Source organism: Anser cygnoides, chromosome 2 (assembly GCF_040182565.1).
Source record: "Anser cygnoides isolate HZ-2024a breed goose chromosome 2, Taihu_goose_T2T_genome, whole genome shotgun sequence".
Lineage (NCBI taxonomy): Eukaryota > Metazoa > Chordata > Aves > Anseriformes > Anatidae > Anser > Anser cygnoides.
This window is the reverse complement of record NC_089874.1, coordinates 90327397-90354287: the sequence shown is the minus strand read 5'-3', so window position 1 is coordinate 90354287 and position 26891 is coordinate 90327397. Positions and strand designations below refer to the sequence as shown.

At 42.9% G+C, this 26891-nt stretch overlaps 1 protein-coding gene across 2 annotated transcripts in view; it reads left to right on the top strand.

Annotated features, from left to right (window-relative positions):
- The first annotated feature begins 17772 nt into the window (after window positions 1-17772).
- Window positions 17773-26891, top strand: part of COBL (cordon-bleu WH2 repeat protein) — a 154485-nt gene continuing 145366 nt past the window's right edge. Inside the window, exons 1-2 of one of the 2 annotated variants that reach the window (XM_048079156.2) lie at window positions 17773-17904; window positions 18381-18441. In XM_048079156.2, coding sequence (XP_047935113.2) covers window positions 18398-18441 — 44 coding nt within the window. In that variant the 5' untranslated portion in view covers window positions 17773-17904; window positions 18381-18397. Of the gene's footprint in view, window positions 17905-18156; window positions 18226-18380; window positions 18442-26891 lie in introns of those variants that run through there. The other variant, XM_048079155.2, reaches the window with a different exon arrangement.

The following is a 26891-nucleotide window of genomic DNA, read 5'->3' as shown; positions in this document are numbered from 1 at the left end:
AAAGGCACCTGCATTGCCTGCCCTGCAGATACTGTTAGCTTCCAGTTTCCTTGTAATGACTGGTTTGCAGTGAATGAATTAATTGGACTTGAAGTGCAAGAAGGTCTTGCTTGCAAATATTCCCTCTTCTGATCAAAGCTTGACTTCAGTACTTTCTGGCTGTAGTGTCCTGGCTCAACTGCACAGAACAACTTATTTGCATATGCTTGCCTTCCTAACAAAGATCAACATCAGATGTGCATGTCTATCAACTGGAAGACCAGGTTCTTGCAGGCTGTCTGGAAGGTGGTTTCAGACCATAGATCATGTTCTTGATCCTTTGACGGGCTACCTGCTACGCTAATATTCTTGTCCATATCAGGGGATATAGCTGCAAAGAAAAACAGTCAGAAATACTGAAATATTCTGCAGTATATTGCCTAGCTGATGGCAGTTGACTACAACACAGCAGCCCCTTCTCTGGGCTGAAAATGGCTCAGTAAAAAGCAGGCAGGGTAAGAGCTAAGCACGAGGTGCCACTAAATGTGTCTCCTTTCCACTGAGATTGGAAGTATCTTCCTTTTTCAGCCACATTGGCTGCCCAGACACCAGCCAAGACTGCTGTGTGCAACACTGCTATTCATATCAGAAGGCTCCAGTTTAACTTTTGTATACTTTTTTTTTTTTCAGTGGATTCCTGATGATGGAAAGGACTTATTTCCTTGAAATTTAAATATACTGGCTAGGTGGGTTCCACTTGTCTTTAAATGCCATCAAGGATATGCTGAGAGAGTTGTATTTTTTTTTTTAATTGAACTTAATATTTCCAAAATGCTTGAATTCTCAGTAATACTCAAAAGTGCTAATGTTTGCATTAAGACAATATTAGCACATATGCAGTACGCTCCACCCCATCCATCATATATCACCAGGGCATCTGTCTGCTTAGTAACCCTGCTCAAATAGGGTATCTGAGCATCATTTATATTCAGATCTCATTTCTGCCTGAAAAGCAGCAAGTACAAGATTGTCACATGCCAGGGTTTTAAAAATAAAATCCCCTCTGGATCAGACCTGCTACCTTTGTGGAGATTTACCTCCTTGCAGAAAATAGTGAACAGCCAGCGTGAACTCTTGTCTGCAGAATGGAAATATCAAGCTGATCAACATTTCCGCATTGCTGGCAAGATAATCCTTCATTTGAGCTGCTTATCTGAAATCTGTCTCATGAATCTGATGGGAGGATTTACCCTAAGTAGTTAATTATGGTGTTGCTAAACTTCCTCCTCTCTCCCTTATTCTTTTAAGAAAAAAACAGGCATCTATAAAGACCGTAGACTTCAATTAAACACAAATTAAGCATTAGCTTATTTATGTTGTTGAGCATTTACTGAGGCACCTGAAATTACCAATTTACTTTTACCCCAATCTTACTCTCTTCCCCAGCTGCTCACTGCTGGTGGCCTCTGGCAGAGGCAGGACAGTGGGCTAGGTGGATCTTTAGTCTGAGCTAATCTGGTTGTTCTTACAAAATTTTACTTTTTTTTTTTTTTTTTTAACTATGTTTGGGATTTTTTTGTTTCTTTGTTTGCTTAGGTCCTTGGTTGTGGTAGTGGTTGGTTTATTTTTATTTATTTATTTATTTATTTTTGTTCAGATCTGACTTAGGGCACCTTAGCTCGAGAACTCCTCTGCGTCAGTATAAGCCCTGTCTGTTGTCCTGGCCTGAACTGGGCTGTCAGGGAAATGCGAAGACGGAATGAAGACATTGCCAGATTAATTATTTCTAGGATGTGTGAGAGACTTATACTCTTCTACTGTAACTTAACTGCATTTCCTCTCCACAGCTATTAAAGAATTTCGTTTTTAAGGTATTCTGTAGCTAACTGAAAATTATGAGGAAGTTTCAGTATGTTTTGCATTTTTTAAGTGTCACATCTGAACCCTTAAATGATGGTGATAAAAAATTGGAAAGACATGTCTTCTTACATGATGAAAAAGTACCACGATATTAAGGGAAAGAGCTTAGAGTTCATTTCTTATGTGCATATGTTTTGTCCGTGGATAAATGTTTCACCGATTATTAAGACTTCTCATTCAACCTGTCGAACATTTTTATGTTTTGTTTGCACAAAACCTTTCCTTTCCCTCAGAATGAACTAGGTCAGTGAAATAAAGATCTTTATCTCACTGCAGCCACTGGATGAACATCCATTTCACTGTTTTCTTCTCCCCCCTAGATTTTGACAGTATTATCTCGCACAGTACATAGAACAACTTGCAGGGGTTCTGGTCATTAATGTCAACATGTAACAACAAAGTACTAAATTACGACAGATTTAGTATGAAACATAGCTTCAAATTTTGTTTCACATTCATTTTCTACTGAAACCTCTGCTGAGAGGCTTTACCTCTGTGAGACAATAGTGTTCTCCACGTGTCTTTGGTGGTTTGAAGCACAAAGACACCATCGGTTCACGGAAACCTATGCAGGACCCTGCCTGGGATCAAGATATGCTTTTTAAATTCTCTGATTTGCTCTTGCTACACAAGACTGTCTTTTATTCTTACATTTCATAGCAGTTTTGTAACTTCAGCAACAAATACTGCAAAAAGAATGTGAGGAAAGAAAATGACTTTTCTCCTGCTTTCTTGCACTAAGAAGCTATTTCCTAAGGCTATCTACTTAACTGCAGCTGCTGTCTGTGCCTGGAGATGTTAGAAGAAATGACATTATGGCTCAGCACAGCAGCTTAATCTCTGGTTTCGATTTCTTCTGTATTTACCACCAGGCCCTTTGGGGCCCTTGCGCTACTGAGATGGAGTAGATTGTTAAGAGCAGATGCAGTGGCTGCTTTGTTTTCCCTTAACTGTTTTTCTTGGTTGGTGGCAGGAAAGTTTCTTGCCACTCCCTTATCTGAGGTTTATGTAATGGATTGATCATAAGCCCTGCTCCCTTAGAACTCGTTCCAGTTTGGCAGAGCACGTTTCTTCTTGAGTCACGACAGCTCCTGTAGGAATTTTTCTTGGCTTCAGATGTAGGTGGGCAATTTCTTCCTACCACGGGCATTTTGAAAAATGTCCCCAACAAGAATCGGGCTTTCAAAACAGCTAAGGAAATTGCACAGTTGTATAGACAAACTCTGAGGTTATAGAGTCTAAAAATATGGACCAGCTCTGACACCTGGACACCGCATTGAACTTTCTGCAGCGTGCATTATGCTTCACTGAATGAGATACTTTCTGTAAGTGCATATTCTAGCTCTCTCTGCCTGCTAGGGTCAGTCTGAATCTCCTTACACAAGCATTTTAACACATGTTGCCATTTATGCAATGTGTGTGTGCTTTTCTCATGGTCAGTGATGTGCTTTCCCACAGACAAGATTTAAGTGAATCCCCAATATCTCAGCTAATCACCAAAACAAACCTTTCGCAGGGAAGGACTGATGTCAGATGTAATGCTTCTTGACATATAACTACTGGCTGCTTTTCCTAGAAGCCTCCAGATACCAAGCAGATCAGTCCAGGATAACACTAATAAACAGCCAAAGAATCTGCACATTGGATGTTTTTCTTCATGGTCTTCAACCTGTGGTAAGCAAAAAGCAGAACACCCTGTAAAACAATGAAATGAAGTCCTCTCCATCGTTACAGGACGTGATAGCACAGCTATGCCACCCCCAGCCTGGTGGGCTCCCTTCACAGCCAATAGTCAAAGCGCTCTGAAGTAACAGACCTGGGCTAAACCATAAAATCCTTCCCCCCCAAAAAAGCACAAACAAGCAAGCAAACACCTCTGTGTGGGGTTTGGACAGTGAGGTACATTTGTCCATGAATCTCCCTGAAGTCGTAACTGTAGGTCAGGCAGGGTTGCCTGCTGGCAAGAAGATAACTCCGTTTTTTGTTTTTTTTTTTTTTTCCTTTTTTTTTTTCTTTCTATTTTTTTCTATTTTTTTTTTTCTTCTGGAATCTCTCTGGGGGTTTCTGATTCACTTCCTCTTTTCCAAAAAGACAAAGAAAACTCAGCTCATACACAAGTATTGCTGCACACTCCCTGAGAGATGCTGGCAATTGTGGGTGTTCACTCTATTTAATTCTCTATGGAGAATTTTTTCTTCCTCTCCACCAACAGGCGGAGCAGAGACCTCTCACCTATGACGCTTTCAACAGGAAGCTTGCATTAAAAATAGTACTCTTGCTTGCTTGCCTCCCTAGAAATGGTCCCAAATTTTACATTATTTCCCTAGCCTTTTTGCCAGCTTGCTTTTACCACTTGTATACCTGTTCTCCTCCACTGCTGGAATGCAAATATACCAGAGGGGACAAGTTGTCAACGTCTTTTTTGCTCCCCTTCTTCAATACTAGCATAATAATTAAATGCCTGTTACACAGACTTCTGGGAACCCTTACTGCAAGGAAAAAAAAAAAAAAAGAAAAAAAAAGTTTACACTTTAATGTGTGCATTCCTATATTTTGTGTAGGGAACTTTTTTCCCAAACCTATGCTTTAATCTTAAATTACCAAAAGTGTCCTTACAAATTGCTAACAGATTCGAGTAGCATGTAAAAAGGTTGCACAACATACACATTCCTAAGAATTAATGTTTAACAATGGAGTGCCACTACTGAGAAGATATCTGTAAACAGTGCTGGTTTATATGGAACCCCTTTAAATATCTCTGGCAGTAAAGAGCAGATCTTAATAAAATTTACACCCAAGTAATACTTGCCTTACAGTTGCTTTACTTTTCCAGAGCACAACAAAGCCTACCTCCTGCAAAATGAGCATGTGACTTTAGAAATTATCATAGGGGGCTTTTTGATTACTAAGCCTTTATTTGTAGTTTAAGTATCTTAAATAATGCCTCCGCACTTCGGTCATATTTTGTCTTGTGTGTTTACCTAAAAACAAGCATAGATGTTCAGTTCTGAGACTGAGGTTGCTCCTATGAAAATAAATATGAAATCCAGAAAAGGTAGAATAAGCTGTACACTCATGGGCACACACTTCATTTGTGTTTGCTGAGTTCAACTTGGGCTTCCTGACATGGGATCAATGACTCCAAAACATTGATTGAGGTCAATGTCCCATCATAGTATCCAAAGATAAACTCCCCCTCCACAGTGGTGGAAGGGTGTCAATATCCTAACATGCCAAACATCGTGGGGTTTTTTTTGTTGTTCTTTTTTTTTGAATACTAGAAAGAAAACCTCCCACCCCAGCTGAAATAGGATTTTGCTTGCCCTTACTTTGACAATTGACGAGTGGATGAGGGCTGATGGGCTGTGACCTCTAGAAGTGAATATGTTACACAACATTAATACAAAGCAAAGTTAAGCTAGCAAATGCCAAAATTAGTACTGACTGCAGGCAGTTTCAAGTCCTGGTTCTTCAGCTGCTCCACAGTTTTACCATACTTGGGGTGTTTGGCCACGTTTCCACTAGTGCTTGAAATTGTTGCTGAGGCACCTGCCCACCCCACCCCAAAACAGATCAGGAAACCAAAATCCTTCTCTGTTGTTTCTGGTTGGGTTGGTTTTGTTTGTTTATTTCTTTTCATGTTATTAACAAGACAGCTCTAACCTAGAGCAGGGCACAGGATGGCTCTAAGTGTGCTTGAGTAGAGCAGGGATCAGCTTTGCCTGTCTCTGCGCGGGCATGCCTCCTGTCCTACTTCATACCACGCCGAGACAGATAAAGCTGCTCTGTGTGTCCAGGGGGTGGGGGAAAGAGGGAATGGAGTAGCAGCAGGAAAAGAAAATAAATAAATAAATGAGGGAGCAGTGTTGCTGGGGACAGGCGAGGCAGGCAGGCGAGACTGTTTCTTTTATATGGTGCCAACTTAGATTAGCTTGAAGTGACTATGAAACTGCAGCCTAAATTAAGTTTCATCCCGTGTACCCAGCATTATTCATAATTGCTCAGAGCCAAGTAGTCTGTTGGAGCCTGGGATGGCATTTAATTACTTTAATACAACATTGCCCTTTTTTCTCCCTAGAATCTCCGTGTTTGCTTCCTTTTCCAACTAATGAGATAGACTATGCAGTCAGTGTATCCTCAGACTAGCCTCCATCCTACAACCAGTGGTAGCAGGGATCCTCTAGGAAAAGAAATGCAGTCATTTAGTTGAAACACTGCTCGTGTTGTTCAGATGCAACCCTCCTGCAAGGACGTGACTGGCCATAGCAGGGTCTGAGTTCAAATCTAAGGGAGTTGCCCCTAAAGCAGTGATTTAGGCCACACCTGGGCAACTGGGAAAATTAGGCTGAATTAGGTAATTTTTCCCAATGGCAGATATGAATCAAATAGCTAACAAAGCTTTTACTTTGTGGTTTGCTTGAGGGGTTTTGTTTGTTTGTTTTCTCTGAGAAGGGGGAACAAAAACCCACCAATCTGACTGCGTAGATAAACAGAGTAATAGTAACTGATTGCTACAGCTATTCTTCAGCTGCAACAGCTCACAGTCTTTTCCTGTATGGAAGCAATTTCTAGGCTGTTCCTTTCCCCATCAACTGTGAACGCTGAGTTTTGCTGGGTGATAAACATTAGTTTCAAGCAATGAAACTCCCTTTCAGCTGCTCACCTCCCTGCTGGCTGTGCCTCGAGCCCTCCGTGGCCCCTGGACCTCTACCAGCTGCTCCTGTCCTAAGATAGCCAGTAGTTGAACTGAATCGAATGGGGAACGGGGGAAAGACCTTCAAGAAGACATGGAAATTGTTTTTTCTGTCTCCTAAGCTTGCACGGTCTGTAGCACAAAACCTTGTGACCTCCCTGCTCGCTGAGCAGAACTGCTAACCTTGCTCAGGCTGCCAGAGGCTGTCCTTGCCTTGGACTGGGACAGCCATTTACCCAGATACATTTCACAAAGCTACAAGCAAATTATGAAACAATAAATACTGTTATTATAGCTGCAAACTTTTCTCCAGTTTGCAACTCCGTTTCTCAGCAATGCCTCTCAAGCCTTGTAACACAGTGTACAACAAAAAAATGTTTAGGGCACGTCTGTTGGTGCTCTCTGTTCGCCTCCCCCTTGCCCCACTGAATGGCAAAAGAGTGCTTCTCTGCTGGGGCTTCTGTCCCCTCAGGGTTCAAGGTGTGTGGGGGATCTCTTTGATTTTGGGGCTGAGACATCAGGTTCAGGATCCAAAGGGACTGAATTAAGCCTTGCTGTCTAGGTGCTTGTCAGCCCCTCCTTCGGCTTCTCAAAGCAGCCATGAGCTCAGGAATTCAAAATCCTTTTGCTCACTTTTCAATTTCTCTGCCATTAAAAATGGAAGTTCCAGAAAGAAAGCTACCCATGGCATCCTTTCAGCACCCTGCTGCAGCCTTGCTTTTACAATGGTGTTAGCAGGATCTTTCATCATACACCTCCCTGAAGCACCCTCTTCATGCCCATGCATTCGGTTCCCAGTTGCAGTAAAAAGTTAGAACTGTTTGGCTTTGCTTAGAACATTGCTGAAATAATTAAAACCAGCTTGTTCTCTTTTCCAGGAGGCAGTGATACCCAGCTCACCTTGCCATGTCAGAAACGAAGTTTACCCTACTGCTAGAGCTGCACATGGGGACTCTTGGCCCTACGTCCCCAGGGCCCAGTGACGGAGGCCTCCCAGTAGGGGTGCTGGATACAAATATTTTATAGCTTAATTTTGCAATAAGGCCTTGGGGAAAAATTGTTTTTGTTTTCTTTTTCTGCTGATGCCTTTCTTCCCTTTCTCAATCACTATTCCTTTCCAAGTCTTAACCCAATAACTGAAATGTTAGTAGGACTTCCATTGGCTGTTTTCTTGTTACACATTGTCACAAGACTGTTGAAGATATCATATTAATTGAAATTTCCTTCCCTGGGTTTTCCACAGCCTGTTTTGTCCTTGCTTACCAGAGCACTACAAAACCTCTGATTTCATTTTGTGCTTCCAATTCAAACAAAGGGAAAGTTCCTATCTAATTTCTTGACTCAGCTGAAGAACTGTATGCTCTTTCCTTGAAAAACCTCCATTTAGGAATAACAGCTCAGAATCTTGGGGTTCAGTTATGAGTTGACCTTAAATGTCCTCAGATTGCCAACAATACAAGCAATGATCTAAATTGGGTACACTAACATAGATATCCAAATATGCACTTATACTCACTTGGGCACTCAAGAATCCAAAAACAACCAAACAACAACAAAACAAAACAAAAATTCTAGAATCATAATATCATATATATATGCATAAATATATATTTTTAAATTTTAGAGTCTATGTTAAATACATTTAGAAATTCCAGGTATAGCCATTATTAGCCTTTTTGGGAAGGAATGAGGTACTCATAAAGCTGTAGGGTAAAAAATGTAGTTTTCAACATCTGTATTAGACAACAGTTTGTAGATGCAACTGCAATGCATAAATGAATCACATGTAATTTGGTAAACTGAAAAAACTAGACACTTATGAAATATGAAACTCTTTTGAAACTGAATTTGCAATGACAGTCTTGCAAATGTCATTCTTTTTCAAGTGATTAAAAATGCTACACCTTCAGTTGCATGAGCTGTCCACTTAATTTGCTATGGTCTGAGACTAATGGGGAATGGGGAAGCTGTACCTGCTCTGGGAGGCCCGTGCACTGGAGGCTGACCTATTGCTTAACATAGGCTGGCAGTTTGGCAGCAGTTCAGCTAGGATTGGGCAACTCGATAAAGAAGTGTTTCAGAGCTGCAGTAGCTGTAGGGTAGTGCATGAAAACCTTCAGTTTGGAAAATCCCTGTATTTTTGCTACAACGGCTGGCATGCAACAAGAAGAAAAGGGTGTACAGCAATAACATAGAGGCACACCTCTTTGGTGCGTTACAGCGTTCGTGAGCTCTGCAGGCTGGAAATGATGCAGCAGGCAAGCAAAGGACTCTCTGCACCCCAGACATGCTGTGCTTATGTCTGTGCAGCAGGGTTTCTGCTGGAGGAGGATCAGGGCGTGCACCTCAGAAGAAGCCACTGCTGCTCCCCACGTGCAGTGAGGGTGGCCCCAGGTCCCCTGTGACTGCCTGCCATGGGAACCTAGCTCCAGCTCACACCTCCTTGCACAACAAGAAAATCGTCGTGCCAGGCTATGGTGGCATACAAATGTTTACGAGTGGGAGCTTGCTCACTCCTACATCAGGACAGGACCACCTTGAGAGTGCTAAATCCCTGCTTTAAAATTCACCACTTGCAGGAAGCAGCTGCATGCAAAATCACTGCCAGTGACTTCATGCAAACACACCTTCCCTGTCTCAAAGGTCCCCATACCCTCTGCAGGAGGATGGCTATCTCCTGTGTGTACAGTAACAATGACAAGCAGGGTGCTGCTTGCACCAAACACCCCAAGAAATCTCCACAGAAGCCATGGCTTGGGCTGCAAAGGTTGCTGCGTGGCCCACAGCTCGTTACTGCTTGTGCATAATATGTACAGGGTCTTACTTGGCAGGCCCCTGCTTCATAAATCCTGGGACTGGACGGCATGTCATAAGCAAAGGAGATATGAACAGTGGAAATGTCACTCTCTTGTTTTTCATTTTCCCTTGGAAGTTCAAAGAAACAATAGACAGTTTTCAAAATATAGTTTGACTGAAAATTTGCAAAGATCTGCGCATTTTGGTTCATTTGTGTTCATTGAAGTCAGTGTGACTTTTGTGACAACTATATTTAAAACACCAACCAGTGCTGTGAAAGCACTTCCATCATTATGACAGGTATTAATCTAACATGTTTCAGGAGGATTTACGCTCTCATTTGTCGTGTTCTGTTAAAAGGAAAAAAATGTAAATAAATCAGTGGGTTTCTTTAATTCACCAGGTTATGAATCAGTATAAAAATTAAACCAATGTCTTCCTTTAAATTACTATGGATAGATGTTTATTTAATAAAGATTGGGGTCTCTATTCTAGACCCTAGGTGGCTAGTGAGGCATTTCTGTCATACGTGCACCGTGTGGAAACCTCAGCCCATGCAGGACTCTTGTTTTTCACTCTTGTCCCTCTCTGTTGAGGCATGAGAAGGTGGAGACAAGGTGGGGCTTTGGCTTGCTGCCTGCTCTTGTGGAAAGCAGCGTTGTGCCAGCAGGCCGGGCAACAAGCGCCGTGCCAGACACTGGCTGCTGCGGGCAATGCTCTTGGAAAAAGAGCCACGGGGCAGAGGGGAAGGCAGGCACAGCTCTGTGCATCACCGTTTGCTTTCTGGGCTGTCCCTCAGGCAATAAGGCAGTGCACCACCCCACTCACAGGCCTGGTTGGGAATGCACGGGAAGCTGTGTAATCTGGTTATTCTAGCCACTTACTGTGAATGGTAGGAAATTAGTTTTCTTTATTTATAAATTAGAAGTGTTCCATATTTATTTTTCCGAAGTAACTCTAAGTGGCTACTTTGTATTCTTAATACCCTGAACCGGAGGTAATTTTCATGCTGTACATTTTCTGGATAACTGCAAATGACTCACCTAAAGAAAGGGAGTGTTGTTTCAGGTTAATTATGTCATAACTTATACCCCTCCCCTGCACTGAGACTGCAGTGTGAGGAGAGCTGACACACTAGGAGAAGATAGAGAAATAAAAAGTTTCCAAAGGTTAGTCAGTCACCTAATGTAAGGTACAGGGTATTTAAAGCACATTAGAGATTCTTCCTTCATGTTGGCCCTTTGGGGCCATTAAACAGTAGGTTCCTGTAAAAGTTCTTGTGGTTACAGGCTATTCCTGGGTGCACCAATACAAGTGACTAGAGGTATGATTAAGACATGCTTAACTTCACATTAAGGAGGAAGAGGGGAAGAAATGACAGAGGAAAGGTTGTATAAAAAGCCAAGTCATTACTACCCATGTTTGCAAATGATGTGAAAAATTTGGGAAAACCAATTGGAGCGAGTAGAAAACCTCATTAATATCTGTAGGCTTTGAATCAGGCCAGTGATGTTCTCCTGATAATCCATATTTCATCCACCCCTCTTTGCTGACCAGTTCATCCAATCTCTTCCTTGTTAATTCAGAGAGAGTTGTTCTTGTTTCTAATTATATGTTGGCTGCAGGAGCAGGGTGAGGAAGGTGACCACAACCCTTTCCAAAGAGAAAAACATTACCTTGTCTCGTGACTGCAGCTGCCCAATGACACTGTGGTGAGCCAACTGTGTGCATCATCTCAGCCCAGCTTCTCCTGGATTAGTACAACATCTTTGGAAGACCTCCTTTCTTCTTCCTTTGCCATACCCAGCTAACTCGTATCTTCTGGAAATAAAGATAAGCAGCAGGATTGGTCTCAAGGTATGTTAGCAGAAAGAGAGAAAGTTATTACTGTTTTGTGACAAGTTGTAAAGCCTCAGAAATGTTTGGAAGGGAGAGTTAAGAAATCTTTGATTGCCGCAGAAGGGAGGGTAGTGGGGAAAACAGCCTCTGTAGCAGTGAATGTGCTGTGGCATGGTGGTGACTGGGAAAAATATATTGTACCTGATGGCAACCCAAATATGCTTAGTGAGAATTCCTCAAGGTAGTTTCTTTGTTGCTTACCTCCTTACATTTGTAACCTGGGTATGAATTATATATAAGGTCTTAGGTATACCAGTCTTCAGAATTCACCTGCCTTCAGATGCTTTCCTGACAATAGCATCCACTGAAGCTCTATCCTTTAGGGATCTGATTCTCATGCTGATATAATTCAGTGATTTCATCACATTCAAGAGGTCTACATTTAGGGAAGGAATGCACAGGTAGGCCTTTGGGGCACATGTAGTAACTTAACAGCATGCAGCTGTTCAAGTCTATGTTCAGTTTATAAAGAATTCTAGACATAATATGTCGAAGGGTCCTATTTTTTTTTTTCTAAAGAATCAAATAATATAAGTTCAGCATAATACCGGTGAGCTTCCACATGTCTACATCTTTGTGGGCTCAAAAGTGTTGTTAAGCTAAGACAATCACAAGCTGAGTAACTTAACAGAAATACCAGCAAACCAAGAGTGCTACTTTTCTGGTTTGGGGTAAGTTCATACGTATATGTCTTTCTCTTTAGCATGTTAATTTTTATTTAAATACAGAACCAAAACCTGTTTTCACTTTATGTTGCTATCAATCAGGATTAATTGCCTGGCATGAAAGGTCCATTCGTTGATGCAAGCGTGAAATGAGAAACTTTCACTAGAAAGTTCAGTGAAAGACTGTAGTGAAACATCTATTTAAAAGTAGTAGAAATTTCAAACCAGTCTGTGAGCTAAAAGATAGTTGCAGACGTTGTTAATAAAGCTTATCTCATGCAGTATTTAATATTTATAGACAGGACTGTGGGTGGATATAATTCTTCTGATTATAGCTTGGCTATATTATATATATGAAAATAGAAATAGCCTTCTTGAAATAGAAACCCCGGTATTGAATATTCAGTGCAGACATAGCTCACTGGAGAATTGTTTTCTAAGGGCATTTGGTCACTGCAGGGACTAATTTTTTTGAGTTACTTCAGCATTTAGAAGCACAGGTCTTGCCTAAAAGTCAGTGTTTCAAAGAAGGCCTTCCTCACTGCCAGTATTTACAGCGCAAGCAATTGTTGCTCAGAGGCAATCTGGGCTACAATACATGGGAGGGGCAGAGCCGAGTTTAAATGGTGGAGCCACGTGTTGTTGTGTATGCAGTGTGCTGCATGAGGAAAATCAGGAACATGCCATGTCAATAGCTTACGCAATGAGTTTTCTGTATTCCTCATTATTGCACAAGACAATGCATGCAACATCCCTTCTGCTGTATTGTCAGTCCTACCCTGCTTTACAAAAGCATGGCCTATCTATACCCAAATGACCGGAAAAGTGTCATACCAAAATAAAGTGCTGTAATTTGACGTCACTTCTAAATGATCTGTTTTCAGACCCATGGAAAGCTATTCACACAAAAGGCTCATGGAGTTTCCCTTTCTACTAGTCCTGCTGTGTTGAGTGGTCCAAGAGCTCTACTTTTCTTCCAAGAAAACTGAGATGATATTTCTAAGCATAGCACAACATTTTTTCGTTACAGAAAGAGGTAATGTTGGAGGGAGTGTTTGTGGCACCAGCATTTGGGAGGCTGTGAGTCTCTTTTCTGAAATGCTGCTCTGACAATTTCAGGTTCCTCTTGGCTTAACAAACAAAGAGCAAAATCTTTACAGTAAGGAAGGGCTGTAGCTGGGTCACCCTGACCAGCACGTTGAATGAGATTACTCGCTTCAGTACAATGAAGATACATTTACGTCAATTGGCTAATACTTTGTTGGTATATAGATTTGATTTGCAAGCTGGTAAAGACTGCCCTTTTTTTTTTCAGTCGTATTATATGATATGCTCTTAAAGAATAATCTAATATTTTCCCTGGATAATTACACTGTCTTCTCTTATACTGTTCTCAGATAAGTTTGAGCGATGCAATTCTTATGATTTTGGGAAGCAACTTAAGTTAACCTCTTTCCTAGAAAGGCTGTGACCACAGCTGAGCCCAAGAATGCGAGGTCTGAGCCATTCCATGAGGCCAGTAGTCTGTGCAGGTATCCTTTTCTTGATGTTAATATCCTTTTCTTATTGTTAGCTTATCTGCAGACTAGGGCTGGGGTTTCAAATCCTGAAAAAAGTTCACCTAATAGGAATGGCAGAAAACAGAGGATATAGAAGGTTAGTTGTCCAAAATATATAAATGAAATGTTGTGGGAAAGCAACAAACCATAAAACTGTTGGGGAAGAGAAAGAATAAGCATGTAATCAATATCCAACTTTTAAAATAAAATGCACAAAGAGTGTACAGCTCATAGACTGAAGACTGTCAGCACACTGTGGAGACACACCAGCTTCAGTCTGAGTAATGCCAATGTCTACCATGACCACTTTTAGCCACATTTAATATAACCCGCTTTTAATTTCCTGATGGCTGAGTTCACAGAAATTCCTTTTACTCTGCTCACATCACAGCTGTAGAGTGTTTTCCCCTCCAAGTTGGTATCCCATCCCATGCTCTGCACGCATGCTCTGCAGTACCCTCTAAGGCAAAAGGACCCTCTCTTTCCATGATGCTTTTACTGTGCATGACGGTGTTCAATCTGTCTGCAGCTCCTTAGCACAAGCATTTGGCCGGTCCTGAATCATGTGTGCTCTCTCCAGCAGTCCCTTGCCCCACGTATCCTCTTGCCAGATCGCACTGAGGCGTGCAGGCAGGACTGAATGGTCGGGCAGGGATTTCCTCAGCAGCTTTTTCCACACACAGGCTGGGAAAGTCGCTAGATTTTTGCATCAAGCAAGAAATAATGCATGCTCCCAATTCCCTTTTCTAGGTGTCTTAAGGCAAAATACCCTCTTCACTGACTCCAATAAACCTCAGGAGATAAAAAGAAATCTCTGAAGGGATCTATCTTACTGAACAGAACAGGTCTAGAGATTGCTGAAGACAAAGGGCAAGCCTCATTATTTCTACACACACACTAAGTCGTTACCTGATAACTACAAAATTATAAATTGTCTCAGCTGTAGTTCTGTAACACTTAATACAATATCCAAATCCATATCCACGTGCTCTTTTAGATGGCTTCTTTGTCACGTTTTTGTATGATTAGTATCTTTTTGGTTCTTCCTGTATTACTCCGGGTTCTCAAATGACATCACAGGCTGCTTACACTATGTCTCTAAAACCACAAAGAAAAATAAAATCGCTGTTCCAAAGACCCTAGAAACTTGTCAGTGATTTGCTGTGTGGTTATAGACAGAGCCAAACACAATATCCTAGTTTCCCCTTGAGTCCACATAGTCATCAAGTAATTGTGCATTTCTAAAGTAAATTCAGTCTTTTCAGTGGTATTTGATAATGTTATGTTAGTCTTGAATGGATTAGTAATGATTTGACATTTATTCAAAAAGTACTCCTCAGTTTTGTTAGTTTGAAAGATTCCTCTAAAATTGATGTAATTTGCTCACAGTTACTTCAAGTTCTGAATAAAACCAATAGGACCTGAATGGTTAAATCCCAAAACAACTCCCTGCAGAAGGGTGGCTCTGGGACTCAAGGGAATGGTCTAACAAGACCTGAAAAATTAATTTCCCTTCATATATATATATATATTTATATGCGGATAGCAAAATAAAAGAATGTTGTGAGCTTGAGGCTATGCAACTCCAATTTTTATAATTACATAGCCAGGAATTTTGCAACTGTACAGTAAACATACTCTCTTACAGGGAATAATGCCTAAATGGCAATTTCCAGGTTACTTAGAATGGGAAGAGGAGTTGGATTTATGTGGTTAAAAATTTATGTTTGCTATTAACTAAACCTAACCACATTAATAACTCCTATTCACAAATTTTTCCTGCTATAAACTTAGGTTTGTTGCACTTATGCCTTGCTATCTATAACAAACCTTGTTTCCAACTGTAGGATGGCCCTCAAATAGCTATATCATACGAAAAGGTATATGCTAGATTAGAGAAAAGGCATGGTTAACTGGTGCATGTTAGCTAATGCTGACCTAATTTTAACCTCTTTGCTACATTAGAAAAAATATCTTCAGTATTAGACTTGTCTTACTAGATTCCTTCTGTGTTCAGTTAAGTTTATAATATAAACCAAAATCCTTGAAACCTAGCAGGCCAGATTTGTTGGAAAAAGAATGTAGTCTTCAAGGTTTGTTTGGTAATATTATTAGCAGTGAAGGTAAGGAAAAATACAAAGAATGTCTTGAAGACAATAAAAGCAGAAACATGATTTTGCACAGCTGATTAAGTTTTATTTTTAAAGGCCTAAACTATTTTATAGGAAAAATGTTGTCATATGGATGGCCTAGTAGTCTTTGGAAATATATTGAGGAGGCCATCTAAACAGAGATGGTCAGTGATGAAGCCATACAGACAGGGAAATGCTAAAATGCTCACTCTCACAGATATTTTATGAGATCTGCAAGAACTCATACAGCCCCTCTCAGCCCTAAAGCACCACGCCTAAAAACTGAGCACAGCATCCCAGTTGTGGGGATTACAATGCTCACTAGAAGCGCAGCCTTTGCCCTTTCTGGAGAGCTGGGCTGCTTGCCAAGGAGACTGGAGACCGCAGACAAGCTCCCGCGCTCTGCAAACTTCCTTTGGCTCTTCCATCAGCTAAATGGGAGTGAAGGATTTTGGCTGTGGTCAACCTGTGTTGCTGCTCCTGGCGCTCTGGAGAGGCACTGAGATGGTGATTTCAGTGATTTATGTCACTCTTCTGCTGTGCTGTATAAAATGAACATAATAAGAAAACACTACTTTGTGCTGGGTCGTGACAGCGTTTATATACTCCTATAATGACATTTTACACGGCTTGGAAGAGAAGATGCTATCAAGTAGAAAACATTCAGACAACATTGGTAGAGAATAAACTAACGTGAAATGGTGAAGTCAAGGAGAGGGTGTGAGAAGAGGGAACAGCAACAGGACTATAGGCAGGGAGAGAAGACAGCGCAGGTGCTGCTTTGTGAAACAGCTGCAGAAGGGGCCAGGAGCGGTGGGGATGTCACTGGGCATGCAGGTGGGCGTGAGAGCCAGGGACGGACAAGGAAGGAGTGGGTGTGATGCAGGCTGTGTGTACCTTCCTTCAGGGTCAGCGCAGTGGGACGAGTTGCAGCTGAGGCAAGGGAAAATCTTTCAAGTTCCTGAAATGAACCGCGCAGTGTAGTTTGCTGTCGATGTGGAGGTGGGAAGGTCTTGGGGGTTCTGTACAGGCTTTGTGCCCATGCAGCTTTAGCATGTATTCTAGGATAGTCAGGAATTTGTTTACATTTAGGAGTGAAAAAGAGAGATTGAAAATATACTAAGTAGACAATGAACGGTGCTATGAAATCAAGATCCGGTGATTTAATAGCTCACCATTCATTCCTGGAGCTATGGTAAGTGACAGCGTGCAGACTCCAATCCACAAAGCTTGCAAAACAAAGTATGCAAGCTAGGCTATTTATTTTCATAAGGGCACAAATTAAGAACATGCATGTGGCTCATTACTGTGGCGTACGGCTCGGATGACCAGGGGTAATTACTAAGCTGTGGTGACTCAGTCAACTTTTACCCATGTTAACAGGGAAATAAGAGACCAGTAATGCTTTGCTTTTGCAAATGTGTATTTTTGCTTCTCTACCTACGGCTGGGATAGCCAGCTGCCTCCCTTACCCCAAGGCCCTCTCTGTATAACACGGAAGGGGAGAAGGAAACAGAAAATAGCATTCTCAACTTTCTGCTGAGCAGCCAGGAGTCAGTCCTCAGGCTGTCAAAGTGAGGGAAGATGAAATTAAGGATGCCTATAGCACAATAAGTGTTTTACTGAACATTGAGGTAAATGCACATAAACAGGTGCTTTGATCATAATGCAGGAGCACGGGTAGAAGGCAAAGGTGGGGGTATATGGTAATCTTCCATTCACGTAGTACAGAAAAGATGAAGGCGTACTTTTCCTTTCTGTTACTGGCGAATTAATCCAGTGTCTGAACGTTTCCAAATATTTAATAGCTTGCAGATAGCAATGCCATCACTGGCGTGCAGCTTCTGGCATAGATTTGCCAAGTCTTGCTTGCTGAGGAAGAAACTCTGGCTGCTGAGGCCAGAGGAGCTTACTGAATTTCCTATGGACGCAGAGCTGAGTGCGTAGCTTTCTGAGGGGCAGAATTTGCACAGATAAGAGCTCAAGGCTGATGTGAGGGGAGGGTTGGGAAAAGGGGTGGCCAAATTAGTTGTACCCCAGGGGTCAGTCTCCAAGGCAGCTCGGTGGAAAGGCAAGTCAGGGAGCATCTCCCCTTCCCTCAGCCCCTCTCTGGAGTTCTCCCCCTTCCCTCAGACCCTCTCTGGAGTTCCTCACCGCTGCTTTACTCAGCCTGCTTGCTCGTGTCTCCCGCTCCCTGCCTTGTCTGGTGTCCTGGCCCATCCGCCATCTCCGTCACCCCCCCACCGCGGCTGCAAACCAAGGTGAACCACACGGAGAGCGGGGGGGGAGCAGGGAAACTCCTGAAACGGCCGGCAGAGGCCGGGGTGCCCAAATCAGGGCACATCGGGGATCCGACACATCCCTCGGGATCCTCCTCCTGCTGCTGCTGCTGCTCTCCCCGCCCGGTGCGGGGGCGGCGGGCCGTGGCCGTGCCCTCGGGGCCCGCCGCCGTGTTTGTGTTTGCCGCGGGCAGTCTCATGGAAACGGCCTGGCGCTGCCTCCGCCCCCGCTGAGTGGGCAGCGACACGGCCGTCCCCGCTCCGTCCCGTCCCGTCCCGTCCCGTCCCGTCCCGTCCCGGCAGGTAGGAGGGCCCGGCAGAGCTGTCAGCGCCCGGCCGGGGAGCGCCGCCCGCCGCGGAGCGGGCGGACCGGGGGCGGTGGCGGTGGAGTGTGGGGGGGGAGCCGCGTCTCACCGCTGCCCTCTCTTCCTTCTCCTCGCTGCCGGGCCCGTGTCCAGACCCTTCCGGAGCAGCCATGGAGACCCTGGTCCGCCCCGCGGCCGGCAAGCCTCCGAGCGGGTAAGGCACCGCCGCGACCCCCCGGTCCTCCCCCGTCCCGGTCCCCCCGGCGCGGCATGGCCGCCCTGCGAGCCGGCCGGCAGGTGCCCCGAGCGGCCGGCCTCCCGCGGCACGGGCAAGCCGCAGGGCTGAGCAGAAAACGGCTCCAAAGTGCGTGTCAGGGCGCTGCAGGAGCTGTTTTGCGTTTAATTTCCTCGGTTTTTGTGTCCGGTGGGAAGTCCTGTAGCGCGTGCCGCGGAAATTAGAGCAGGGGGCAGCGGGTGAGGAGATGCCGGTGCTGGTGCTGTGGCAGCGAAGCTGCCTGTGTGCAGTGCTTCTGCCACTTGTGGAGGGTACGACAGCTTGCTGGGGTTTTGTTTTGCTTTGGTTTTTGTAAATAAATAGTTAATTCCTGTTAAAAGACAGGTCTATTTGATTATGACCCTTTACTATGAACCTCTAGGCTAACCTTTTATGAAAACCAGTAAGCATAATGTGCCTCCCCCTCTGTCTCCCCTCTCTGTTGTTAGAGTTGATGTAGTAGGGTGGCAGTTGCCTAAAATCCTGACAGAGGCTGGAGATACTAGTTTATGTGTGTGCTTTGACGAATATCCAGCACTCTTCTAGATGTAGTGCAGATTGAAATTTTGTCCTGTTTGCCAGGTATCCAAAGTTTCATTAAAATGTTTGAAATTGGAGTAAGGAAACATATTTTAATGCTTCTCAGAGGTTCACACTGAGGTCTGAGGGCACTTTTGAATAAAGCTCCTGATATGTACACAGCCAGCTTCATCTCTGTGTACATGAGGTTGTGCCATGGCCAGACTCTGGTATCACACAGATGGCCAGAAGTTACAATAACTGCACTAACTTTAGTCAGACTGCTCCCAACAGCTCAAGGAGCAGAATTTAGTCTTAAGATGTGCTTCGGGTATCGCATAGCAGCATGCTGGTGGCAAAGCTGTGATGCATGCTGACAGGGACTGCCCGTCTGCTTTACCTGAATTCATGTGCGTGTGGAAATACTCCTGTCTTTTCTTGGCAACTGGAAAATCTCAGCCTGGATGTGCCTGTGCTGTTAGCCAGGGGTTTCACTGCGCACTTGGTAATTCCTTGAACTTTTAACAGCTGTACAGGACCAGTGGCTGTTTGGTCCCTGATTAAGTTTTGCTCTTTCCATGAGGAAATCAGCTAGGACCAGAAAAATGTGACAAGGACAGCTTCATCTGTCCGTGTCACTTCCCATATGAATCCAGGTATCACCTACATCTGTGGAACTTGTCCAGGAGCGTGATTTTAAGGTGACTGTGGCAGAAACATTCCTGTTGTGGCAGAAGAAATGCTATATAAATTCCCAGCTTGTTGACTGGGTTAGCTGGCAGTTACGAAAGCAAGAGGTTAAAATGACCTCAAGTTTACAATTTTTAACAAAATTTAGGCGGAGCTGTTTTGTCATTATGTAAATCATTAACAGTAATGTTAAGAGTTTCCCTTGTTTAATGGTGAACTAATTTAATGTATAATTTGGTAAAGAGTCAAGCAGCTCTGCTGTATACGTTACACAGATAAATTGACTGCATGTATTTCATGGCACAGCTGCTTGAGAATTGCACGTTTAAAAGAAGGATACTGTTCTTTGGTTTGCATGGACTTTTATTTGGTCTTCAATGGCAAAAGGAAAAAATGCAGTTTATGTTGTTGCTGAAGGGCTTTTCCCATTTCTCAGTTTCAAGAGTAATTGTGGACTTCAGTATCAAGAATGTTATTGGTAGTAATTTCTAGGCACAAGTTTTATAAAGCTTGATCAAGTTTGTAATGCTTTAATTAATTAACATTTCTTTTAGGTTATGATGGGGAATTCAAGACAAGTACTAGCACCAGAAATAAGAATTATTTCTTCTGTAGTCACTCAGTGGGTGCTGGAAGAGAGAAATGCACATGTTTAAAACCTACTGCCTTGGTGCCTGCATCTGCACTTATTTCAGTAGGGAGAGCAGAGATAGGCCTCTCTGTCTGGGTCTCTTGAACAGCTGGCTGGTGACTTTATTGACTGTAGTGTGGCCAAATTGACATACATTGGTCATAAGCGGTATAAAAGGCTTGAGCCCAAATGAGCACTTGTAGGATCAGTTTGTGCAAAGGGCAGAGCATCGTCTGCTGCAAGTGCAAGCATCTTTATCTCCTGCTGAAGCCCACAGTTTGTAGGCGCTCCTCCGTCCCTCGAGTGGCCTCCCCTGTAGTCTTCAGCAAGGGTGGGAAAAGTCCCTACAAGAAACAAGATGCACAAGCACTTTCTTTGAGTAGGACCTTAATTGTTTGTGCTTCAGCTTCCTTCCCTGTCTCACAGGGTCTTAGCACAAATACAGACGCATGCTAGCACACCTGCTTTGGAGTGATTTATCTGCTGGATTGAAGTGACCGGGTAAGACAGATAAAGGCAGCGAAACGTTAGTGACGTTTCATTTCTCAGAAATGAAACCCACGGGTAAAAAGCATAGGTCACACACCTCAACTTGTTGAAACCTTTCCCTTTTATTCTATATCTACTCCACATAGTTAAGCAGGTTACCTTGTGAAATTCCACACCCAGATTTTAAACAAACAAAACCCAAAACCATTACACATGTTTAGCATATTATTTATAAACATTGTATTGGAAAAGCCTGGAGAGCACTGTCGTCCTCAGAATGTCTGTGTGAATGTCATCATAACATATCTTACGCTGCAGGTGTTAGAAGATTTAAGTTATACGGAGACAACGGTGTAATTAATCTTTAAATTGGAAAACTGGGCAATTTTCATATTTCACCTGCTTTGTATTTATGAGAGATTTGTGTGAAATGTGCAGAGTGCTGTACGGCAAAGGATGATGACGGCAATTAAAAATGTAGAGTATCAGAGTGGTACTTGGATCAAAAGTGGTACAGGATCACTTCTGCCTTGGCCAGATGAAAGACTGACACTTGTTTTTGGTGTTACCCTTTGTGTTGTGTCCTGGTTTGTACGTATGCTGCTGTTGCAGAATTCAGATGGCATTTATTATGGGCACATATGTTTTATGCACCAGTGTTAGCCCTGTTCTCCTCTCACATGTAGTTGGGATCCAAATTATTTCTTTTCATGTCAGCGGAGATACGTCACATAAAAAACAAAACAACAACAAAACCTCAGGTGTCCGTAACAGAAGAATTACGCTTGCTATTATGTAAAATGAAATAGGGTGGTTTTTACTGTATTTTGTGCCTCTGTATGAACATAACTATTGACCAGATATACTGCAAACATGTATTTTCAGTAATGACTAATGTCTCAGGATTGCTGAAGATAAGCAAGCTAATTGTAACAATAAGCAAAAGGGAAAGATAAATGCAGTGCAATTCAGTCCTTACAGCTGTGTTCTTTCTGAATTCCAGTTTCCCATTTCTCCTATCCTTCCTCATTTTTTCCCCTTTTTTTATAAGTCTGTTAGTCTCATACCAGAGCAGAGGGATGAAATAGATGGCTTCTTAAAGTCTCTGCCATTTCTGGGCTGCCTAGAGTATTCAGGATTTGTTCTCACTCTCCCAGTCTCCTAATTGTCTCATTATTTTCTTTTCCATGGATATCCTCCATATTTTTTCATCTTGCTCTTTTATGCTGCTTCTGCCACTGTGGATGAAATTGAAACTCCTATTTCCTGCTATCTCCTTTCTCATTTGTTCCTCATGTTTTCTTCCTGTAATTCTAACTTCATTTTTCGTCAGCTTTTGCTCCTATAACCTTACATCTTGGTCAAATTGCTTGTCTCTATAAAAGCACGTCCTTGCTCAGCAGGGGGTAGCACTACATTTTGATGGGACAGACTTTACCTACTGCCCCGTCTGGGCAAGCTGAACCAAGTACAGTGGTTATCCAGGATCCTGCAGTAGATAAAGTCAGGGAGAGGGGGGGCTGATTACAAGTTAGAGCATTCTCATATGTGCAGTTTTAGCTGATGCTAGCCATTAAGGAAAAAACAATTTCCTAAATATTTATTTGGAAGTCAGTTTGGTAAATACATGGCTGCTTTGTGTGTAGTTAATCCTGTTGGTGAAGTGGTATATTGCTTTTTACAGAGTGATTCAGATCAGAGTACAACTGTGATTATGGCCAGAAAAAAAGTTATTTTTTTGCCTTTGAAGGAATGAAACTTTTCTTGAATAAACGTACATATTCTTAAACATCTATTGTGCTTTAAATACTTATTTAGACTCCTGTTGTCACAGACTTGAATTATTTTAGAAGCATTATGGAGGCTTCCTAACAGTATTCTTCAGGGTTAAGGAAATACACCTGGGAGACTCCATTTTATACAGGCAAAAGTGTGACCACGTTTACATGGCTTGCTCAGAAAGCTGCCAGGAGGCCTGTGGCAGAGCTGGGGAAGCAACTCGCTTCTCCTGAATCACAATTCAGAGCCTGAACAAGTGTTCCCCTGTGCTCAGCTTTTAGCTACTCTCTCAGCGTCAGCAAACACTTGATTTTCTGGCAACTACTATGTTCTGTATACTGCAGCTTTTTGTGGTGCTCTGGCATTGTGATTTCCATGAAAACTGACAGCTTTCACACTTTAATACTTCTTCTAAGAGATTGAGGGGTCTTTAGAAATTTATTCTTCCTTAGTAGGTTAAGCCAGCTCCTGCATTAGGAGTTGGGAATGGAAGAAGACTTAAAATCTATGTTTCCAGCAAAATTTGTGACTTAAGGATCTTAAAAAGTAGCTGCATTTCCAGATAGTGGATATTACAGCACATTCTAAATCGTCTTAACGTGTAGGGTGTTTCCAGAGCTGCTAGTTGCCCCATGAGCCAGGCTGCTTATCGTTAAATAAGTGATCCTGGGAATAGCGTATTGTTGTCATAGTTTCAGCATGACAATGCCAGCGATGAGCAAGGGACTTTGCTCGTGCCAAGGAGTGACTCACAGAGGTTGCACGGTGGGGCAGTGCCAGGGTGGCTGGCACACGTGGTGCCTGATGCCCACTTTTAGCACCTTTGCGCAAGAAAGGCTGCCCTTTCAGGTTCGTTATGCCCCCAGCTAATGAGCTGCACAGGACACCGGGAATTTGCGCAGAGCAGCGGTTGTAATTGGAGATGTGGCAAAAAAAGCAGATCCAAAATGGTCTTTCTCTCAACGTTCCTATGTTCTCACATTGGTTTCCAGATTGAGAGGGTCTTTTGGGAAAAAAACAACAACACCACCAAAAAAAAAAAACTCACTTCTGATTCTGTAAATGGCAACCTGGTATTTGAGTGTTCAGCTGCATTTTGTGTGTGCTTTGCAATGTATTGCACTGGAAGAGTTGGCAGTCGCCTGTAATGGTGTCCGTGATGGCACTTCAGTCACAGAGCTTTCTGTGATGCTTTAAAAATGATACAACACTGATAAACTTTCTATCTTCTTTTTTTTTTTTTTTTTTTCCTTTTTGTGGCAGTGAGCAGCATTGAAGCAGGTAGGAAACAAGCGGATGAAGTAGGAGCTTGGTGTAGCTGGGTGCGAGGTGCTCACCAGAGGCGGAGCAGACAGACTGCATTTTCGGGTGATATTCTGCATTCCCCAGTGTCTATTTTAATTAAAGGTGATTGAGCGGTAAGCAAGTTAGAAGGGTGGTCTGTGAGTTTCTCTGTGTTACTGTGGTATATATAAAGCGTCATGGCTTGGTAAGGTGTGATGGAGAGTCGCTCACCTTAGTAATCAACGGCCAGCTTGTTTGGGAACTTGCTTACAGAAAACCGGATACGTAGACCTGCTGTGTGTAGGACGGGTGGAGGATTAAGTCAGCATTAACCTTCGCTACACAAAATTGCTAGGACCACCCAAAAGTCCACATTTCTTTGAGCAAGAAGCCAAATAAATATAAGCAAGCGCTAGCAATGATGCCAAGGCTAGAAGAAAATAGTCTTTCTGAGCCATGCTGGTTTTGGGGTGCTAACAGTAAAACTTCCCATACCCTATAAAATAAACAGATAAGATGCAAAGTCTGGCATGGAGCTTGCCAGATGCACCACTGGCATGGAGCTTGAGCAGGAAAATCAAATTTTATGTTATCAGTGTTCTAAATATAGACGTATTGCAAGGTTCAACGCCAAGTACCAATTGAGAAGTGCTTAGTCAGATAAGTGTTCCTTCGTGTTTTTAGTAAGAACAGCTAATGAGCAGAACCAATCTCTGTTTGCCATACCTGTTTTCCATTGCTATGTGTCGGTTTTTATTTATATAAATGCACGATGAGCCGATCAACTGTTACTGAAACTTTATTGTCAAGTTGAGCCAGCAGGGTGGAACTCCCTTATTTTTCTGTAATTGATGGTTAATGACATTTTCTTGAAGACCTCACAAATATGTAGAGATTTAATATGGGTAACACTGATGGTCAGTGAGGTGCTTCCTGAATTTTCAAGCATTGTTTTAGTAAACGTGCTACCATCTATAGTAAGATCATATGAAACCTTTTTATATTACAGCTTTTTCGTTATCTTTGCAGTAGGTACATCTGGTTGTCTGTTAGCGAGTTTCCTTGAGGATGATGGCTTAGTTACAGTAGGGACCAACAAAATTCCTAAATATGAGCGCTCCGTTGATGATCAGTTTTCCCCATCTCCTAGGTCTGTTGTTTCTGGTAGCCTGCCAGCCCTCTTCCCTCTGAAAAGGCAGCTGGTAGTTTTGGGGTGAGGCTGCTGGGTTTCTCCTCCGTACTTGTTGGTGTTAAGAGATGGGGTAATGGTGACACCAGGAGGAGCTTGTCCTCCAGGCTGTGCCAATGTCTTCAGGCTGCTGTCTTTGGAAGACCCACGAAACACGGGAACAGCTCTGTCAAAGCTGACAAACGAGGATAGCTGCAAAGAGCTCAGTTTTATGTTGTCTGTGTGACTTTTGCTTGAAAAGCACATTTCTTTCTGCCCGCCCTACACATACCACAGCGGGAATGTCCCTGTGCTTAGTCCTGAGGTCTGGTGGGAGCTGTGGAGGTGTATATAAAGAGAAAACAGCAAATTCTGTTCAGCACCCTTTAAAGTACTAATCTTTATTTCATTTTCTGTGTAGGTTCTGTAGAATTTTTTGGGTTATATTAAGCATTTTTTTCCTGCTTTGATAGGTTCCAAAATGAAGCATAAAACTCCAGGTTATTTTGCAATATAACAATTATTTCATTTTTGTGCTTACTTCTGCACTTAGGTGGCTTTTCTTTCTATTTTTTTCTTTCTTTTTTCTTTTGTTTGAGGTGAATATCTTGCATATACAGAGAAAATACCTCCTAGATAAATACACCAAGGATGGCATGTCTGCTCGTACTGCACACAGGACGAGTATTTTCATTCTGGTTTTCTCTCTGAGTTTCATGAAGGGAGTCTCCAAAATCAATACACAGTTGCAGCCAAATTCGAAGGGAAAATTGTCGTCTCTTCTCTCCTGTGCTGTTCTTTTATCTCCTCTTCTCCTCCTGCAGTGCTGCATTTCTGAAGGGCACAGCAATGGTTCTGGATGGTGGTGAGGGAATACCTTGGTCTAACTCCAGATTCCACCTTTTTTTTTTATTTTTTTATTTTTTTGAGTAGCTTCTCTTTGTACCAAGCCTACACTTTCAAGGATACCGAAGAAGTGACTCCTGGTTTCCCTGGAGGTACATCTCATGTTTCAGGATCAGCACGGTTTTTCTCCTCTGGGCTGGTCACGCTGCTTGCAGTCTCTCTGACGAACACACCAGGCTGTGCTGAGGAGCCTCGGTGATTTTGGGCTTTCTCCTTGGGAAGGATACCAAGCGTTGCCTCCTGGCGTGATTAAAATCTTGGTACGGTGACACCTTCGGATCTTCCCAAGTCTGTTTCTACAAACTCATTACATACGATTACAGCTAGGTCAGATCATGTTGCTAAACTGCTGGTGTTGTAATTAAGGAAATTACTTATTTTGCTTGCTTTTAATTACCTCTGTTTTCTTGCCTGTGCCGAGGTGGAGAGTCACTCGGTCGCCTACCAGCAACGTGGAGCAGCACAGCACGCTTAAGTTAGCTTGTGCTACCAGATGTGCATAATCTCCTGCTCTTTGAGGCACACGGACTTCTTGCTGTCGTTTCAGTGCTCATTAAGCAGTGAAACGCTTTGGTTCCCTGGGTAGCTCCTTGCCTAGAGGGAGACAAACCAGGACCAGTTCCTCTCCCTGTGTTTTCAGAGGGAGCCCTGCCTGCAGCCCGGGGAGGTGCCTGTCTTCCCAAATCGGGCTGTGCGTCCCTGGGGAAGAAACCAGGGTTTGCATCAACGTCACATGAGAATTTAACACAGCCTTAAATTGAAGCTTTATTTTAAGACTAGAATATATCTTTACTTCTGCACTTAAATTAGTAAGTTGCATCCTGTCTTCATGTCAAGTCTGTTACTCCTGAACGGGTATTAATGCAATGTTACTTTCTCCTCACCAAACCTGGCTTTTCTGTTGTGAGACAAACACCACTGCAT